General features: G+C 38.7%; 1 protein-coding gene across 7 annotated transcripts in view; it reads left to right on the forward strand.

Annotated features, from left to right (window-relative positions):
• Positions 1–16024, forward strand: part of mef2d (myocyte enhancer factor 2d) — a 110417-nt gene that overhangs the window by 33310 nt on the left and 61083 nt on the right. For all 7 annotated transcript variants that reach the window (XM_088013643.1, XM_088013649.1, XM_088013647.1 and 4 more), the window contains exons 2-3: positions 5329–5720; positions 14738–14941. In XM_088013643.1, coding sequence (XP_087869769.1) covers positions 5667–5720; positions 14738–14941 — 258 coding nt within the window. In that variant the 5' untranslated portion in view covers positions 5329–5666. The remainder of the gene's footprint in view (positions 1–5328; positions 5721–14737; positions 14942–16024) is intronic.

Consider the following 16024-nt stretch of genomic DNA (forward strand, 5'->3'; position numbering starts at 1 on the left):
AATCAAGTGGCCATTATTCCCTTAATTGTCTTGGACTGGTTAATTTTGCAGTCCATTAAATTCATTAAATGTGAATATCTCACTCATTTCAGTCTACAAATATAATTGAGTTTTTTTTTAACCTAAATTAGCTCTTTATTTATCTTGTGATCTCTAGATTGATTTTATTTATTGATTATTTTTTAAAAACTTCGTTTCTCAGCTCAGTTGGTAGAACACAAGCACATGAGGAGCAAATTTCAGATCGTTCCCCAGACCCTAATAGTTGTTTCCATTAAGCAGTAAAGAACCAGATTTATAAGTGTGGTTAGAAACTGAGATCGAGTCCCATGCAGTGTGCATTAAAGGTGGTGCCAGATGTGGTGTGCTCGGGCAGATGTTGGTTATCACTGCTGAGCTTAAAGAAAACATGAGATTTCCTTCTCACTGGTTCCCTGTTGTGGCAGCGCCGCCTTCACCAGCACCTTTCTTCCCCTCAAATACCAGGCCGCTGTTATCTCTGTGCTCCAGGCTGCTCCAATAACACTTAACACAGTCTGGGCAGCCAAGGATGGACATCCAGGAAGCTCCACATACACCTAAACACAAACACACATAACAGGACAGATAGCAGAGTCAGGATTAACCACATTACTGAGCGATCCAATTTTAACCAGTTATTAAATGGAAACACCAATAACACAACTTTTTAATAGGGTAGTCTGACTTTTATCAGTCACTACCAATTTCTGTTTTTTCTCAGGGCAGACCAATTCTAAATGTAGCTCTTAAGGACTTTGGCACATTCAAACTACTTTGGATAAACTTTTTTTGATTCAGCAGTTGAGTCGAAGAAGCACTGAGCATAAAAGAAGTCGATGTGTTGTGGTTCCTTGATAGAGTTGGTAGAGTTTTAAATCCACCAGAAAATTAAGAGACTACAAGATTATTAGAGCTTTCCTAAAATTGTGCATCAAAGTGCTTTAAAAAAATGTGATATGTTGATTCACTTTTGGCCAAAAAAAGAGTTATTTTAGTTATTGATGCAGTTATTGATTACCAATCGCTATTCAGAAGGGTTGCAATAGGTTTGGTAGGTGCATCACACATGATGACTTTACCAAATTGACAAAAAATAAATAAAATAATAGTCTCTTTTTCTAAAAATCATATACTTCAGGATTAAAGCAGTTCAGAGAACATTAAATACAGTTTGGTAAAGTTACTTTGATATACTTTTAAAAATACAAAGTAACTGAGGTGTTTCCAGTGGTAGACTGAGAAAATCCTTCACAAAGCAAAACCAGAGTGCATTAAAAACATTTTTAGTTAATAATGTAACTTTTCTCTAGTTATCCCTCATTACTTTCTTCAGTATGTTACCATTTCATGTCCTTGAGGGTTTACGTACAGAGCTTCATCGTCAGCTGATTACATCACATCTTGCCCTTCTGTGCAGGCCAACAGAATGCTGCACTGACGCAGAGCGCGTCTAGCCCAAACACCCTGTTCTCCCCTGCTGTATTTAGTAGTTTAGTTTATGTGTGTGTTTGTGTGTGTGTCATGAATCAATCACAGCTCTGTGCTCCTTCTCTGCAGCTCCTGACACATTCAGCCCTCAGCAGAAACATCTGAGGCGATGTATCGGTAATATCGAGGGCAGCTTCAGCCTGCAGGACATCCAGGCAGGTTGTCAAAGGGAAGGTCACTAGTTCACAAACTGTGACTGGTTGGGAAAAATCTGGCTGACGTGCCCCTTGGCAAATCACTTAACCCCTGATCGGAATATCGCCACAGCAGATTTTCTTTTTCTGTTGGAGAAGACTGGCTGAACTGGGAGTCTTTCAGATGCAGAACTGCATGGATTGAAGCACGTTGTTGCATCGTATATAAACTTTTAAAATTATATAATTTCCGTTTATTGCACTTTTTGATAGAATGTTGCATCACAACATTGTCTTAACTCAGGGGCTTCTGTAGAGCCGCTGTAATACAGTCTGCTACAGGAGATCCTTTGTCCCCACAGCCATCATCATCTGCAGACCCATTTAATGAATTAGAATGTTAGTGAAAAGTTTATCTATTTCAGGAACTTTGTCAGTGAATTAAAACACATTATATATATTAAATACATACGTTTGAAAGCCTTTATTTCTGTTATGATGATTTTCCATTTACAGCTCATGAAATCAATGGAAAACATTTCTAATACAAAAACATAGCTTTAATTAAAACTATGTTTAATATACTTGGAGATTGTCAAATTTCAAAAGGTACTTTTAATCTGACAAATGAGCTTAATCGAAACACATGGTCTAATTTTATCAATATGACAAAATTTATCAGAATTACAGGTAATGTCCCTCTGCGATTAATATTTTTTTTATTTTTAACTGAATTGCAATTTTAATAGTATTTATGCAATTGGAACAAGCACAGGTTGTATTTGATGTTTTATCCACATAAATTTTTATTTTCAGAATTAAATGGAAAACAGGAAATTGTTCGGGTCACATCTCGGTTCTCTGCCGTCTCCAACAAGAGTTTCTCTCTTGAATTTTTCCCCACTTCGTTTCCCTTTTCAGTGGCGAGAAAAGAAGAGTTTTCTGTAACTTCTCATTGTTTGACTGCATAGACTGATTACCTTTACAGAATATCTAGTCTACTTCATATTTACCTCCTAAGTAGCCGATACCAAAACATCGTGTGAGAATTAAGCTAAATACCTCCAGTGCCTCCAGTGTTTGAGAACCAAAGCTGTAACACATTTGGGTGTTCCCCACGGTTCTAATCTAGGCACATTGTAGGCTCCTAATTATCAGCATTTATCTTTTCCCTGTCCAAAGCCTTTCTGCTGTTCCTGCAGCGAGGCAGCAGACACACTCCAGGCTCTCTGCTTCCCATGTGAGAGCAAAGACTGCCTGACATCAGACATGGGAAGCGAAAAGCAGCAGCAGCGTGAAGGGTAAAAGGTCGAAACTTGACCACCCCAGGCAGATAAAGCAGCCTTTTCATGTGTGATCGGCCCGCCGCCTGAAGACAAATCCCTCAGTTCGCTGCCTTTGAACTTCACGGCAAACGGAGCGAGTCCCTCACCCGCACGGCTGCTAACAAGCGCCGCGAGAGACTCTGAACTCACCTTGTTATTATTTTGCTCGAATATGTGTCCATTTTTACCCCTCTTTCATTTGACGCTCAATGAAATAAAATGGATGACCCTCATGTTAGAAACGTTTGTTCTTTCTGGAGGGACACTAACGAGGAGATCCAGATAGAATCCATTAACCTTAGCTGAACTCTTCCGAGTCTGAGCCAATCAAAAGGTACAAGATGAACAGCAAGGTAAAATATTCATCTCCTGTAGCTCACTGTAGATATTCCTTCGGTTCTCCTTCGAAGTTGGTCTGATACAGCAATCATAACACTCATAACACCTTCTTCCTGCCTCCCTCCACTCTTTACCATCAGTGCATAATTCATAAACATCTTATCTAAGCCAAGCCGATTGCCTTCTCTCTAAATGAGCACGCAGCGCGGCGCCCACAGCTTCACAAAAGGAATGTCAGTCTCATGACAGACAGTTTCGAGTTCTTTGTTTCAGGAGAATGGATGTAAATAGAGGGCGTTCTCCTACTGCAGCTCCCCCAGGTAGAGGCAGAGCAAACAACGCAGAGGAGCCGCTGTTGTGTCTGCTCGCTGCTTTCCAGAGGCTTCAGCTGTGCCATGCTGCCACTTGGCTGTGTGTGTGTGTGAGAGAGAGAGAGTGTATAAACAGTCTGTATGCATATATAGATTGCTATATTTAAATCTGAACTACAAATAGTAGTAACAGGGCCTGAAACGGTCTATGCTTCTGTTGCCGTTTGTGGGTCTCTGCTGTCTCATTCATTCAAGAGCGGGCATGAATTCTCATAAACACTTTGGGCTTTTTCATTGCTTTATGCTTCTGATCATTAGACTTTATAATGTGCTCTGTTTTCAATCTGCCACCATGGTACATCTCAGAACAACCATATTTCATGGTTATTTAGATGGTTGCATAGATTAGACAGATATTTTTCTGTTTTTTTTTTCCTCTGGAATTAGGTCAGTGTTCATTTTAGTTAATAAAGCATAATGCTGTTTCATTGGTCGACATGTTTATGAATCGTCAATGCATGGTTGGAAAAATGCCCACTCATTTTACTTTGCAGACTTGCGATTTCTCCGCTCTGAGGTTTTATTTATTTTTAAAATAATGTGGCAGAGATGTTTGTATATCATACACAGCGGAGGAGTTTTAGAAAAGTTTTCCTTCACATGAACCCGCTGAAAAATGCTTCTGACATTTATTTTAAACATGCCAAACCCATAGGGGGCAGCGTAGAGCAAAGTTAAAACCAATCACATTGCTTGAAAACAACCTCGACTTCCTGTTAGGAATTAAACACAGGAACAGAAGGTTGATTTGAGTGGACACATATAGGTTGAACTACTTTTAAATAGCATTATTAGAGTATAAAATTATTAAAACAAGACATTATCCATTGGGAATCATGTTGAAGCAAGTATGTGGATGTATTGGAGCATTATTTGTCGCAAACTATAATGCGAGAAACTTTAAATATTTGTTTTCCAATGTATACACACAAACTGAGTTTTTATTTATTTATTTTTTTAATTTCTGCTTTGCTTGGAGTTTTTTAGAATTAAGAATTTTTAGTGATTCATTTTTGTGTGGATTAAAGGCCAAAACGTATAAAAACGTTTCAGTTTTCTCAAATATTTGGCTACGTGTCAGGGTGATTTTTCAGAAATAAAGTCTGATGTATCGGAGAGGAGAAGAACCTCCATCCATTCAGGATTTGCAGCCATCCTGATGCAGAACTTTTAAACAGTTTTCTGTAGAGAAATTATGATCCAACAAGACGGTGTTTAGAAAACAGGAAATGTGCAGCATCCACAGACTCTTTTGTTGTGGCTCTGATCGGGGAATCACATTTGGCGTGTCAGGCGACCCAGGCTGGGCAGCCGGTAGCCGTGGGCGACCAGCAGATCAGTGATGTGGCGGTGATGCCTCTAATGAAGCTGACACAGCACAGCCTCCCTCCTCGCAGACCCCCAAGCGCTTCGTGCTCTGCATGAAGCACCACAACAGATCCACCCCAGTCTACCCTCCAATTCAACCACATCTTCCTCTGATCTGATGTTTTCTCAAATGTGTTGTTGCGTCATTTATTATATGTTGCGTTAAGGCAAAGTGAGGGCTTGTAGTAGCCAAATTGGGTCACAACATACAAACACAGCCTCTATCTGCCCTTTTGCGTCTCCCTCCCTCAGTCTGATGAATGCCTTTATGTTGTTTTCCAGGAGCTGCCCAGCTGAGGTGAAGGGGAGGGCAGAAGATCCCAGCGGAGTGTTCATGACCTGCCCGCAGAAACAGGACCATGATCTGAGGACAGTGCTGGATGCATAGAACCCCATCTTCCTCTCCTCCTTGTCCCTCTTTTTTTGTTTTTCAGTTGTTTTTTTTTTCAGTCTGAACTGAAAAGCCTCTCTGCTCAGGTGCTTTAGACAGAGTCAGGGTTAACTAAAAGGTCAAATTGAAAACAAGTAAGCATCTACAGAGGAGGAACTACATCTACAGCCATCTGTGACCTCACTCATTTCCATATCCTCCCTCCTCCTCCCATCGCAACGCCAGAACCATGGGGAGGAAAAAGATCCAGATTCAGAGGATCACTGATGAACGCAACAGACAGGTTAGTGATGATGAAATGAGCTGATGTTCAAATTCTAAGCAAGCTGCTTGCTTATATCTTAAACTGATGCAGTCGAGACAAGATGCAATGCAGTTTGTCTTTCAGTCCTGCAATCCAGCCTTTAGAGAAACCATTAACACCAAATTGCTCCTTATTGGTGTTTATGGACGGGGAAAAAAAATCAAGCCTTGCTGGAGAAAAGTCATCTGGCAGATGGAAGCATGTACTGCTTACTGCAGCTAAACACACACAACTGAAGTTCATTTTCTTTATTTAAGAAAATGTAGTTGATGTAATTATCTTGCTCCCTTTAATCTTATTCCCGTTAATCTGTTTGCAATTTAAAAAGTTTGAAACCACTCCTTAATTAACACATATGGTGCCTTGTACATTTATTCACACCCTTTAATTTTTTTAGTCATTTGATATGGCCAGAAACATTTACTGACATTTTACATGTCAGAACAACACAAAGTAGTGCCTAGCTGTGAAGTAGAAGGAAAATCTGCAAATCCTGAGCTGGAAATTGGTTGGGCTTAAACTTTAAAACATAAAGTTTAAGCCCAAATCTGCCAGGATTGTGAATATTTTGGGGTTTAATTGCAGCTACATTTCTGGAAGTTAGTGTGTAATAATGTGTTTTAATGCTTTTCAAGACTGCATACAAACACTTCCCAATGCAGGGCATAAAAACACACAAAGTACTCCAGAATATAAGTCAGAGTTATTTAGAAATTGCTGTGAGGGGGATCTAGTCCATATTAGTGAAAGGTTCTGTTGAGATGTTGTTTTCAGTTGCATTTTTTTAATAAAACTGATGGAAACTGTTTACTTTGGCTTGGAATCTGCTCGCAGTTTCTGACACACTGATGCACTAAATCAGGGGGAGTCGGGAACGGAACGACTCGGCTCCGCCGGTGTTCTGACGATCTGTGCTATCTCATCTGATTTTAATACTGCAGACAGTAAAGTGCGCAGCACAGCAGTAATAGAGAAGCGTTTATGCCAAAAAAGCCCCCATGTAAAGTCGTATGTTCGCCTCTTTGGCAACAACCAGGATGTGGAAACCTACCTGCACCACACACAAGCCTTGCAGCACATTATTAAGCATTTAGCCTGCATTCAACTTTTCTCGCATCTGCAGACAGTAATATTTGCATCCTTGATTCATGTGCGTCAGTATGAATTAATATTTAACATATCAGTTAAAAAATACATCATTAAGTCATAAGTCGCTGGACCAGTCAGACGGACAGAAAAAAACAGACTTCTAGTCCAGAAATTACAGAACTGTAATTGCAGTGATTTCACAGCTTATGGCATGGTTTACTATAGATGTTGTAATCTACAGGCTGATGCCTGGAAACTGGTTGGTGTTCATATCGATCGGCTGCATCCAGTAAGCAGCGGATCACTTTCAGATAAATCTAACCCAGAGCAGATCACATTACCTCCTCTGAACCTCAGCTTTCTAAACTACACTGTAGCATCACAGATGACGGTGGGTCATATGACTCTGCAGACATGTTTAGTAGGACTCCTTGAATACACCTTTTGATGCAGCTGCCTACCTCTTCACCTCATCTTGCACCCACCAAAAACAACAGAAATCATCAAAAAGCATAAAATTGCCCCAGTGCCTCGTTACATCAGTGGCATTGTCAGAGAAGATGAAAGGGTAAATGATCCATCTAAAATGAGTCAACTGGTAAATGGGCTTTGCTCCATTGAACAGATTGAGTAATGGATTTGACGTCCCCACCTTTGAAACCAGAGAGAGAGAGGAAGGGAATGAATAAAAAATGGAGACAGAAAGAGGCAGAGAGAGAGAAGAAACATTTAGATTTTAAAGTCAATGTAAGGTTTAGAATATGAATCAAGTTAATATTTCTAAAAAAGAGGGAAAAGAGCTTCTGTAACCAATTTCTCTTGAAGGATGTTGGTTTGTTTCTCGCATATGAAAGAAATGGGTAATAAAGTTAGCATTTGTATCACATAGTGACTTGCTTGCTAGTAATTGCATGCCCTGTGTGGTAATGTATGATCATGGCAATAAAGAGCAGAAAATAAGGCTGAACTGAGCCAAAACCATACTTGCATTTCACAGCTTTATTTCTGTTTATCTGATGTTTTTCACCCACAGTGACCTAAACAGCTGAACAGGATTTTATTCTGTCGTTGACATTTAGTTGGTGAAGTGAAACATAGTGTAAAGCTGCTAAAGAAAGGAGTATTTTTATATCCTGTCTCCGTGTTGCTTCATCTAATGAACAGTGCAGCTTCTGAAAGGAAATCAAATGAATTTTTTGGAGAACATGCAGCCCGTCACCCTCCTACATGTTGATTCGGAGATGCTGCCATAAGCTCCACAAAATAAACAGCATTCAGAGTGTGGGCCCCAGCTGGAAACATGACAGCATCTCAAATACCACGTTTCTTATTATGACAAAGACAGAAGCGAGAACAGAGAACAGAACTGGTAACGTTCAAATCCCCTGATAGATTTTTTTATTTTTCAGATTTTTGGATGCAATTTCGGATCAAAAAGTGGACTTTTAGTTTCCATTGTGACACATTTTAACAAGAAAACCTAAGAGAAAAAAATCTGCAATGTTTATCCATGAGGCTGATGAAGAATGCCAAAATGTACATTAAATCTGTGTGCAATGAGATATTTAACGTGGAAAAAAACAGATGATCTTTTGGATAAATTAGGACAGATTTACTAAAGAGAGCAAATTAGAATGCATCTTAAATCCAGAAAAATGGGATTGATTAGCTCTGGGACCAACTTAATACCGTGTGGATGTATGCACAAATGTAGCGAGATCATCTCAGTAACAACCAAAGCAATCTTGCAAGAACAGCACCAATTAGTATGGGGTTGCAGAACAGCCAGACCTCATGGTAATCATGTGTGGGTAATTTAAGGATAAGAGATGCTTATTTGTTGTAATATGACAACTATAATAGGCTGTAGGTCCAAAGGTTACCGTGTATTCTACTTATTAAGTTGCTTGAAAATGTTGCGGACTGGAATGTCTCCTTGTTCTCTGTCTTGATGGCAGATAAGTTTATTTGACTGTCTAACCTTTCTAGCTCGTAAATAATCTAGTGGATTTCAATTTAAAAACCTAATAGTCAGAAAAAGCACACACAAAAAATGTCCTAACATGTGTGCTGTGTTAGGACTTTCCAAAAGTATTCATATGTGATCCGTGTAGCCTGGAAGAATTGCAGGGGATTTGACTGGAACTGACATTCACTTTCCAGGATGACAAGAACCCTAGGCTACATTCGAATGGTTTAGTTTAAAGGATACCCATGTGTTGGAGTGGTTCAGTCAAAGTCCAGATCTAAATCCAACACAGACATTCTCCTTCCAGTCTAACTGAACTTAAGTTATTTTGTAAAGAGGAATGGACAAAGTTGCCAATCCTTATATGTCCAAAGATGTTAACAACAAACCCCAAATTATTGATTCAAATACACTCCATTTTTTGTCTTCCATTATCTTTCCACTTGTTCTGATTTAGTGTTGTCTATCAAATAAAATCCAAGGTTTTGGTTCAATTATTATAAAATGCATATTTGTACATAATTTGTAAAATGCAAATGTTTAAGTATATGAATACTTGTACAAGTTACTGTGCATTCAGGCAATAATTTAAAGACTATCTTAAAATGTAATCTAAAATGCAAAAAAAAAAAAAAAGACTTACTAGAACTTTACAGTGAAAAGGTCAACATATTAGTATTTTGTGAACCTTTAGTGAAATGCATTAGGAAAATGAAACCGTCTGTGGTCAAACGCATCAGGTTATTTAAACTGTTCAGACCAAATCCTGTGAACTGTGAGCGAGCAAACAAAAAAACGGGGTTTTGGCTGCCGGAAAGAGCGAGGAGAGGTTGCGGTTGTCTGTGGTGGTTTCCTCATCCATCTGCCACACAGCCACAGACCTCGCCAAGACACACAAACTCTGACTTGCGCGCACACACACACACACACACACATCAAACCTCTACCTCCCTTTCTCTCCTCTCTTTTCTCACTATTGATGTCTTATTCTTCAGTTGCTATTGGTTACCTCGCTATTCTGCTCTTAATGTCAATTACCTCCAGCTTGTTTAGTCTTTGTGGTGAACATCAGGACTGAAGATTAGGCCCAAAGTCACTATCATCCTGCCCACTTTCCTCTAGAAGAAAAAGTGAACAGAGAAACAAGGACTTTTGCTGGGATGTTGTGACTAATTTTGTTTGTTTTCCATGTTGGTGGGTGACCTTATAATTTGTTAGGGGAGCGGTTGTTGTTTGCGGCGGCTTGTCTCTTCATCACCAGCCATTCTTGTCATCCTGCAGAGCCGTAATTTCCTTCGTTTCCAGCTTCGCCACATAATTTATCTACTCCTTCTGTGTAAGAGCGAGCGAGCGAGAGAGAGAGAAAGGAAGAGGAAAGGGGGGGCATATGTAGATGGGTAGAAAGATAAAGATGACACAGTAGGGGGGCGAGAGAGGTAAGATGATGGTAGCAATGTGTGATGAGGTGGGAAATGAGTGGGGCAGACGGGAGGAGGGAGTCGGTTGCCCGTGGATACGACCCCGATATAATTTGATTTGTGGCAGCAGGAAGCAATGAGTGAGCTAACACGAAAAGGAGGGTGGGTGGGGGGGTGCAGAGGATGTGGAAAATACTGACAGAGGAGAGGAAGAGAAAACGAGGGCGAGGAAATAAGAGGAGCAAAAGAGACGAGCGGCTTAAACATGTCAGGTGCTGAGGCAGGAAGGAGCACGAGACGGAGGGATGGAGGGATCACAGGGGGAGGAAGATGGAGAGACTGAAGGTCTCACATGGCTTCTCTCATCCTCAGTGATCATATCTTGTTTGCACTTTTCTTCTTTCTCTCCATATTCAATTAATTTCAATTACAGTTTCACTTCAGAACTATTGTTCCAGGATGGCTGTGTGTGTCGGTGCAGGCAGACTGATGTCACCATAGTGGTTCATTTAGTGCTGTAACTGTGGTGCAGTGGAAGAAAGGACCTCACTGGCCTTGGAGTCTATTGGTGATGGCAAACATCAGAATGATAACTATTTAATAGCTGTTTCTGTCATTGTTAAAGCTGCTACCCAAACACAGTGACACGTCATGCATTGATACTTCTTGAATAAGTACTTTGGCTTCTGATCAGACTTTTAAAGATCTGTTGTTAAGGCCTTCTTTAGGAGAAGGAGGAACTTTCACTGTTGGAAACTAAAGAACACAAAATAATTGCAAAATGGAAGTGAGAGAAGTATTTTTTTTATCTTGTTAAAACTGTTACAAAAAACATGAACACTTTCTACTAAAAGCCACAGAAACATCCGTCCAAGGCCAAGATTCAAACCACAACCTTCTTGTAATGCAACAGTTCTCCACAGAAATATGCATTTTCATAATGAATCTAATGATATTGTTACCCAACTGAAAATCTGTTCTTAGTTTATCTAAAGCCAATTAACCGTCTCCTCCCACTTTTTTGTACTTAAAATTAGGTAATAGTTAATTAACTACAAATGAAGGAATCATTATTAATCACTAATAATGAGGGTTTTAAACTGTAAAGGTCAAGAATATCAAGAGACAGGAATTAACTGATGATGAAAAGGATTTCCTAACAAGGTTTATTTGCTCATTAGTAATTAATAGTCAATCTAACATGAACCAACTAACCCTTTACTATTATCCAAAATGCTAACTAATTGTGAAATTATGTTTTCCTAACATGTTCACCAGGAAGTAATTAGATGAACCCTTGTAAATTCATGGGTCAGTATTTGCAGATTTTTCTGTTGAATATGACGCCAACAAGTTTTTGAAAAAATTGACACATGTTCAGTTTTCTTTTTAAAGCAACTTCTAAAATATTTGAAAGAAAATACAGGTGTGCTATTGACTGGCTTTTTGTAAAGCAGCCAATCCAGGAGCACCATTCTTTTCTATGGCGCAGATAATGAACCCAAAGGGTGGAGATGATGGATGTTAGTATTTTTTAACGATGAAGCATCAAAAGGTTCACTAGTTTATCAGTAAGTAACAAGGATGCAACTGTAAAGCTGGATACTGCTTGAAAGAGAATATTATAATAATTATATTTTTACCCCAAATTATTCAGAATGAAATGGCCACCATGTCATAGACAAATTGTTGAAGAATTAATATAAAATCGTAGGTTTATAAAAAAAAAAAAATCCTGGAAATAGCTTCCCTCGTACAAAAACTAGAGGTTTAAGTTAAATTTGGTTCCCAGAAAACGAATGTTTCAAGTCCAACTTGTTAACCTCCTGCTTTTCAGGTCGTAACCTCAGGCAGAGACGTCACAACTTGTTTTTGACTTTTATGTCTGATGGAAAATATTATGTCACCTGTGGGTGTGGCCTGAACACGCTGCGTCTTTGAAAACTTCCCTGTCCTGTTTTACTCCATCTGTGGACAGATTTTACTTTCACTCTGATTTTCCTCACATCAAACAGCATAAAACTGTAGCCGTACCTGAAGCCTTTTTCCCTCTTGCTAATCTTTTTACTCAGTGTGTTTGTTTTTGTGCAATCCTGCGTGTTTAATCCAAACAAAGCCAAATCTCCCCGGATTGTAAATACCAGTTGGTTAAAGCAGAGAAGCACTTCCAAAGCCAATCAGCAGACAACAAGGGACCCTGTGCTTCAGCAACACTTCCAGTTCTGTTCGGCATGTTCACAACTGAGGGGGCTTGTGGAAGAGAAAGTCTGTGTGTGTGTGTTTCTGCTTGAAAGAGAGGAATAATGTGTGACAGAAGGAGAGTGTGGAAAAGAAGGCATGAGAGCATGTGTGACATAGAAAGAGAGCATGGAAAAGAGCATAACAGAGTGTGAAAATGACGGGGAGGGTGAATGTGACGGGAAGTGAAAGCCACTGTGTGTGCAAGTAAAAACTGAGGACATGAAAAAAAGAGCCTGTCTTTCCCATTAATTAAATGTCTCAATCCTGTACATTTCCCACACTGTGCCTGCATAGTGATGAAATGGTGATTGGAGTCTTGATTATTGTTTTAGTGAAGATGAACTCTTTTGAGCAGCTCTGGTTTAAGATGATATGAATATCAGCCTCAGGGTAAAAAAACTCTGCATTTTGGATAAAAAGTTGTTTTTTTTTTTTTTTTTTGTATTTTGGCCAAAACAGAGGGATGCTTTGAGGTCATACAACTGAAACCTATTACTACACACAGATCCGTGATGAGGCCTAAAAATGCCTGGATAGTAGCCATTGCTGGCATTCTGTCTGTCTGCTACTTGTTTGATCACCTTGGCATCAGGTTTTCAGTTTTTCTCATTACATGTCAACGTTGATGCGATAACATGACATAATTGTATTTTAATATGTCCCTTATTGTTTTAGCGTAAAAACATAATGTAAAATGTAATGTAAAATTTTTTTTTTTTTGTCCTCACACCTAAACCTTTCCCCCTGGAGACGAAGACCAATAAACCACTAGGATGACTTCAAAGACCTTTTGTAAGATGTCACATTTGGATCATTTAAAATATTTCCCCACACATTCAGTTTTAATCCTTTTTGGACTATTGTTGTGAATTTGCCTCAAACTGTCAAAATGCAGTCAAGGTGGTATGTGTATCCCACCAAAGAGGGTTAATATTGATTCTACACATACAAAGGAAACATTTTACTATTATCTAACTCAATTATGCTTAATTCCCCTAATTTGGAAACTAAATACCAAAAGCTGTGTATTCCATGTATTATATTCACATTAACAAGTTCTAGGTTTTTTAGCATATTTTTGTCTGCAAAAACATGTTTTTTATATTACTGCAAAAAAAAAACTTAGCCACTTAAGGGTTCAAATATTTCATAACCTTCACACTTATTGCCAAACTTACCTGTCCTCAAAATATATTTCACATATTTAAAGACTATATATTTTTAAGAAAATCCAACCTTATTTGGTAACATTTATTTTACAATGAAAATTATCCCATATTAAGAGTTTTTTAAAGAATGTGAGGGCTTGGCAACTTCTCAAAATGAGAAAGACATGAAAAGGGTACTTGACATACAAGTAGAGTAGTTGTGTGGGTTGATATTAAAACTGTAAGTCAGGCCATGGATAAAAAAGTGTCTCACTGAAACATCCTCAGTAAGAGTAGTAATTTATTTATTTATTTACTTTTTGAACATCTGAAACTGTAAGAAGCAGACTGGATGAGGATCAGTGTTTATTTTGCCACCCTGCAGAGTGAAGAGGATGGTGGGGGAGGTAAAATAATAAATATCCCTCAAGCTCACTGCTGGAGATCTACAGCAAAGAGGAACATTTTATGCTGATTATTATGTATAGTGGAGAATCTATGATTTTATGGGCCAGTTGTGGCTTTTTTCACAAAGACCCTAAACACTTTGTGAAGTGTATCATCACGTCTTTAAAATACTATTAAAAATAACAATCAGGTAGCTTAAAATTAAAACAAGTTTTATTATTAGGTTTTAATGAGGTATTGATCCATGAACATATGACCAAATCAGCTCAGAGATGGTTCCACAGAAGACAGAATTGACTTTCTTCCAGCATCACCTCAGTGCCCTGAGGTAGTAAAAACGGTTAATGTGGAGAGTTCTGGCACTTACTGGCCAACAACAACAAGAAACCGAACCAGAAAGTTCTGAGCTAGAGCTTAATTTTCCTTTGCAACAATGAGCCAGTATGGAACAGTTTAAGATCTTACTGCACTGACCGTTCTTCTGTAACTGCACCAAGAGCTTTTAGGTGGGATTCAGTGGTTTCACTGATTGATTGGGCCAAGTGGGCCTTTTGAGGAAAACAAGAAATAAATGAAATGTTTGATTTAGCGTCGTTATATTTTATTTGGTTTTAAATAGAAAATGGCTGCAGCTAAAATCTCCTTTTATGAACATGAAACTGTTGTATGTTGTATTAAATAGCTTCATTTTCACTTTCTTTTCCTTTTATTTTCCTCCACCAGGTGACATTCACCAAACGGAAGTTCGGTTTGATGAAGAAGGCGTACGAGTTGAGTGTCCTGTGCGACTGCGAGATCGCTCTCATCATCTTCAACCACTCGAACAAGCTGTTTCAGTACGCCAGCACCGACATGGACAAGGTCCTGCTCAAGTACACAGAGTACAACGAGCCACACGAGAGCCGGACCAATGCCGACATTATCGAGGTAAAACGTGGGAACACAAGGGAGCAGGTAGTGGGTTTCATAACTGCACACACTTTGTTTCTGAATCTCTTTTATTGGACGCTTCCTTTTACAAGACCACTTTCACATTTATTGCAGTCTCCCTTGAACCAAACAGATTTCAGTGCAGTGTATCCATGTGATTTACTGTTTACTTACCTGTTTAGATAGTTATTAAATCCTCCATTAAAACATAACAGTCTCTCATCATGCTTTTTCAGCTTTCTGTCCTCATTCATGTTTTAAAAAGCCTGAAAATCACCATTGTTTCAATTTTGTTGGTCATATCAACAGGAATTTTAACCCTTATTTTAGTTGTTTGCTTTACTTATTTGTTATAAACCAACTTTATACTTTTAAAACTTTGAAGACCTTTTTAAGAATTTGCCGAGCAGCTCAGAGAAGCAGCTTTTCCATCACAAATATTTGTAATGTCAGAAGGTCTGACTTGTTTTGCTCCTTGTTGATGTTTGAATTGAGGCTCATATTTATTGATGCACAGTCTTATTTGTATATGAATGCTGGAAAATAATTTTTTGCTTATGTGTTTTACCAGTATTTTTCTCTGTGTTTATTCTCAAGTGGGATCATTAAGATTTAGACTTAACTAATCTAATTCAGCCCTCTCCAGGCCGACAGTTAGACATAATTAAGCCATGAACAGCTTATTAAGGCCGGGTGGGTTCATGTTTACCATTATTATTATTATTATTGCCTTTGGACCAGGATAGTATTAAGCTCACCTTTCAATCCACAGCTTTAAAACAAAAAACTAAACAGAAAAAGGACAGGCTTCTTCTTCTCTTTTTTCACACAAACTTATATTTAAGCCAAGAGCTGCATTGGAAGATTTGAATCACTCTTTGGGCTGGAGCCAGAGGGTACAAACATTATCTCAACATCAACAAGCAGGGGGAATTGTTAGACTTACTCTGCTCAAAGTTCAGCAACTCCACTGAGAAACCCACCTAAAGCCAAAATGTAAAACAACTAGGTTTTTATTACTACTACTTTTATCCAATTGAAAATACTTTATTTGTCCCAGAGGGATTTTAAGTGTTGCTG

The sequence above is a fragment of the Poecilia mexicana genome, unplaced genomic scaffold (assembly GCF_051168715.1).
Source record: "Poecilia mexicana isolate PSO_F unplaced genomic scaffold, ASM5116871v1 scaffold_16, whole genome shotgun sequence".
Taxonomy (NCBI): Eukaryota; Metazoa; Chordata; class Actinopteri; order Cyprinodontiformes; family Poeciliidae; genus Poecilia; species Poecilia mexicana.